Below are 4,315 nucleotides of genomic sequence, written 5' to 3'. Positions count from 1 at the left end.
GGGTCGGGAGCGGAGCACTTTAACAGCAGGGATGGAGCTCCGAGCGGCCCGAGGGTTGCTGGCAGTGCTGGTGTGGCACAGGCACAGTGTGACACAGCTCAGGAGGTGCTCACATGGAGCCCTCCTCACAGGAGGCCCTGTATGGGAGGGATGTGACCGTCCCTCTCCTTCGGGGCACAGCACCCTCCTCTGCCTCCCTGGACACAAGGGTTGGGTCTAAGCACACCCAAACACCTTCTTCTGGGTGTATCCAACAGTCAGACATCAAACACTCATAATAACTGTTCTCCCCCAGCACCTCTGCCATTTGACCTGCAGAACTGAGACAGGAGGGAATGGGTTCCCTCCTCCCTGTTTGGGGCAGGACTGACACTCTTGTTTTCTGTGCAGGATAGGAAAAGTTGGCAACCAGAAACGAGTGGTGGGAGTGCTGCTGGGCTCCTGGCAGAAGAAGATCCTGGATGTGTCCAACAGCTTTGCAGGTGGGTCCTGCCCCCCTCCAGACCCATGGAGTGATGTGATGGAGTTTGGATGTCCTGCATCACTCCAGACTCGTGGAGTGACATGGTGGAGTTTGGGTGTCCTGCTCTCCTCCAGACCCATGGAATGATGCAGCAGATGGATTGTGTTTGAGTTTTGGAGCTGCCCTGGCAGGGCATGGATTGTTCTTTCCATGTGTGTTGCCCACACCCCTAATTAAACCTCACTCTCCTTCAGCAGCCAAAGACACCCCAAAACATGGTGTTTCCATAAGCATGTTCATGCTGGGAGTTGGACTCTCACACCCTGACATGTTGTTGTATCCCCAGTACCTTTTGACGAGGACGACAAGGACGACACCGTGTGGTTCCTGGACCATGACTACCTGGAGAATATGTATGGAATGTTCAAGAAGGTCAACGGTGAGTTGAGGTCTGGAGGCAGTCAGGGATGCACTCCCAGAAACTTCCAGGACTGTGGAAAAATGAGTTTATATTAATTAGAGAATCAGAGAGTTGTTAAGGTCGGGAGAGACCTTTAAGATCAAGTCCAACCATCAGCCCAGTGCTACCACCATGGTCACCACTAACTGTGTCCACAAGTGCCACATCCACAGCGATTTGGGATGAGGACTTGTACCTCTGGATGTCAGAGGTCCAAGCTGTCAGATCCTGATGGCCACAGGATTAGTAAGTGCAGTTAAATGTCTCAGTTGAGTTAAGGAGTCAGGAGGGAAGTGATCTGATCGGAGTGAGCGGTGAGGATTGAGCAATTGGCAAACCCTCAGTCACATTGCCTTGTCATCCATTCCCCTTGCTTTACACAGACTTGCCCCTCAATTCTGTGACCCAGTCCCTGCCCAAATCCCTGCTGGGCTTTCCCTGTGGCTCTGATCTCGATTTCTTTCTCTCTTGCTCAGCCAGAGAAAGAATCGTTGGGTGGTACCACACAGGCCCCAAACTGCACAAGAACGACATCGCCATCAATGAGCTGATGAAGAGATACTGCCCCAACTCTGTGAGTGCTGGGCACTTCTCTGGGGCTGGGGGGGTTTGGCTCTCTCCCTAAAAAGGGGGAGCAGGGAATCCTTGGCCCACACCTTTGTTGCCAGTGTCTGTACAGTGATTGAGGAACTGAGATCAAGAGTGCTCTGAATGGATGTCTCAATGCCTGAGAGTAACTGAACCCTCTGAGCTGCCTCGTGCTGGTGCCGGGGTGGGGGAGGGAAGAGCTGACTCAGGGATATTTTTCCCTGCTCTTTGACTGAAATGCAGTGTTCCAAACCATTTCTTTTCTCCTTGAGGTGCTGGTGATCATCGATGTGAAGCCCAAGGACCTGGGGCTGCCCACAGAGGCCTATATCTCGGTGGAAGAAGTTCATGATGTGAGTATTTACCATCTGAAATAAGAAAATCACAGATCAGAGCACTTCTAGGGTGTCACTCTTGAGGTGTTGGCCTGCCTGCGGGTGTGCCCAGGTATGCTCAGTCCTCCTGCACCTGCCAGTGCCAAGTAGGTGGGTCAGGCATGAGCAACACTTACTCATCCCTTGCAGCCCTGTGAGACAAACAAGACCCAGGAGTAAGTCAGCTGTAATTGCTTAATTTAAATTAATTCTGGGTGTGTATAAAAAGTTTGGTCCTTTTGCCTTTCTCAGGCCTTCACAAGGGGGCAGAAGCTGCTCCCCTAAAATATCACAAGCTGCTCCTGCAAAATGTAAAGAAGTTGGATCAGGGAGGAGGGAAATAGTTAAATTTAGTGAGAGTTTCCATTGTTCCCTCTGGGCACAGAGCAGCAAATGCAGTAACTGGAAATGGAGCACAAGGAATTGCTGGGACAGTCTGGGACAGTGACACTGATTCTGTCAAGGAAATTCCTCTTGGATCGTTGTGGCCTGTCTAGAACTGCCTGGCTGGTTCCATTAGCACAATCCCTGATGCTCTGGCTGCAGTCCCATGCCTGAGTGTGTGTCCTTGCCCTGGCAGGATGGCACCCCAACCTCCAAGACCTTTGAGCATGTGACCAGCGAGATTGGAGCAGAGGAGGCTGAGGAAGTGGGTGTGGAGCACTTGCTACGGTGAGTGTGGAGGTAGGAGAGACCTTGGGAGACCTGCACAGCAATGCCTGTGCTCCATCCAGCATTCCTGGTGCTGGATTCCTGGAGAAACATGGAGCTTGTCACATAGAATCAAGGTTGGAAGAGTCCTCTAAGATCATTGAGTCCAACCCTTAACCTGCCACTGCTGTAACCCCTAAACCAGATCCTCCAGCGCCAGATCCAGATGACACTTAAACACCTCCAGGCATGGTGACTCCACCACCTCCCTGAGCAATATTCCAGTGCCTGAACACCCCAACAGTGGACAAATTCTTACCAATATCTAATCTGAATCTCCCCCATCTCATTTTATGGCGTTTCTCAGTGTTCCTTCCTGTTATCCCTCAGCTCTGCTCACGCTGCTTTGAGCTGGGAAGCTCAAAGTGCTTCAGAGTGCAAGGTGAGTTCCTAATCCCAACTCTCTCTGGCTTGCAGGGATATCAAGGACACCACGGTGGGCACCCTGTCCCAGCGGATCACGAATCAGGTCCATGGCTTGAAGGGACTGAACTCCAAGCTTCTGGACATCAGGAGCTACCTAGAGAAAGTAGCCATGGGCAAACTCCCCATCAACCACCAGATCATCTACCATCTCCAGGACGTCTTCAACCTGCTCCCAGATGTCAACCTGCAGGAGTTTGTCAAGGCCTTCTACCTGAAGACCAACGACCAGATGGTGGTGGTGTACCTGGCCTCGCTCATCCGCTCTGTCGTCGCCCTGCACAACCTCATCAACAACAAGATTGCCAACAGGGATGCCGAGAAGAAGGAGGGACAGGAGAAAGAGGAGAGTAAAAAGGAGAGGAAAGATGAGAAGGAGAAGGACAAGGAGAAGAGTGAGGGCAAGAAAGAGGAGAAAAAGGAGAAAAAGTAAAAGGTGTAGTTTTTTTATTTGTAAATTAAAAAACTTGTAAACTAAGTCCCTTAGTGCTTGGGGTATTTTGCCTGGTGTCAGTGGTCTGTGTCCTCCTCACCAGGGCTGGCCCTTGGGGCTGGCCTGGGGCAGGGATAGAGGGATCCAGGGGGAGAGTGGGTTGGTTGGTTATTTATTTTAGCACAGCACTTTTGCTTCCTCCAGTGCATCTTCAGGGGCTTTGAGGGCTTAGCTCACACCCCCATTTGGCTCTCAATGTGCCTATTCCCGTTTTCCAGGGCTAATCCACTGCTCTTAGTCAATTTCATGCAGCACATCCATGCCTGTGTTTGGCTCTTCTGTGCCCGGGTCCCACAGTGCCTGTGGATGTGGCACAGGTGGCACATGGCTGCTGTCACAGCCAGACTGGCTGTGTGTCACCTGCCTGGGTGATACCCAGGCTGTCAAAGCCTGCCTGCTGCTGTGGCTAAAGCACTGGTAGCCCTGTCACCTCCCCAGCCAGGCTGAGTAGCTCCCACAGCTGCAGGTGGCTGTGAGCCTGGGGACGCCTCTGGGCTGTCACTGCTCACACAGAATGTGCATGGAAAAAAGCCACAGGATTTAGGACCCTGGTGCCATGGCAGCCCCATCCCTGCACAGACAGACCCTGTGTGACACACAGACACAACAGATCTGGGCTGGACACACACATGGACACAGACACACAAACATCCACCCACTCCTGACCCAGGACAGACAGATGGACACACATGCATGGACACAGGACATGCACATGAACACAGGACATGCAGAGAGACCTAGGACACACACATGAATGTGGGACAGACACACACACACCCCCCCACACACACACAAACTCCCCC

The 4,315-nt window shown here is 52.2% G+C and overlaps 1 protein-coding gene across 1 annotated transcript; it reads left to right on the top strand.

Moving 5' to 3' along the window:
* Window positions 1–385: 385 nt before the first annotated feature.
* Window positions 386–3,497, top strand: PSMD7 (proteasome (prosome, macropain) 26S subunit, non-ATPase, 7; the record flags this gene model as incomplete). Its single annotated transcript, XM_009078480.1, has 6 exons — window positions 386–482; window positions 810–902; window positions 1,400–1,497; window positions 1,784–1,864; window positions 2,466–2,557; window positions 3,014–3,497. Coding segments are annotated over 6 exons (900 nt in total), but the record flags the coding sequence as incomplete, so codon positions are not given.
* Window positions 3,498–4,315: the final 818 nt, after the last annotated feature.

The sequence above is a fragment of the Acanthisitta chloris genome, unplaced genomic scaffold (assembly GCF_000695815.1).
Source record: "Acanthisitta chloris isolate BGI_N310 unplaced genomic scaffold, ASM69581v1 scaffold20667, whole genome shotgun sequence".
Lineage (NCBI taxonomy): Eukaryota > Metazoa > Chordata > Aves > Passeriformes > Acanthisittidae > Acanthisitta > Acanthisitta chloris.
The sequence above is the reverse complement of the archived record's forward strand: the minus strand, read 5'-3'. Positions and strand labels throughout refer to the sequence as shown.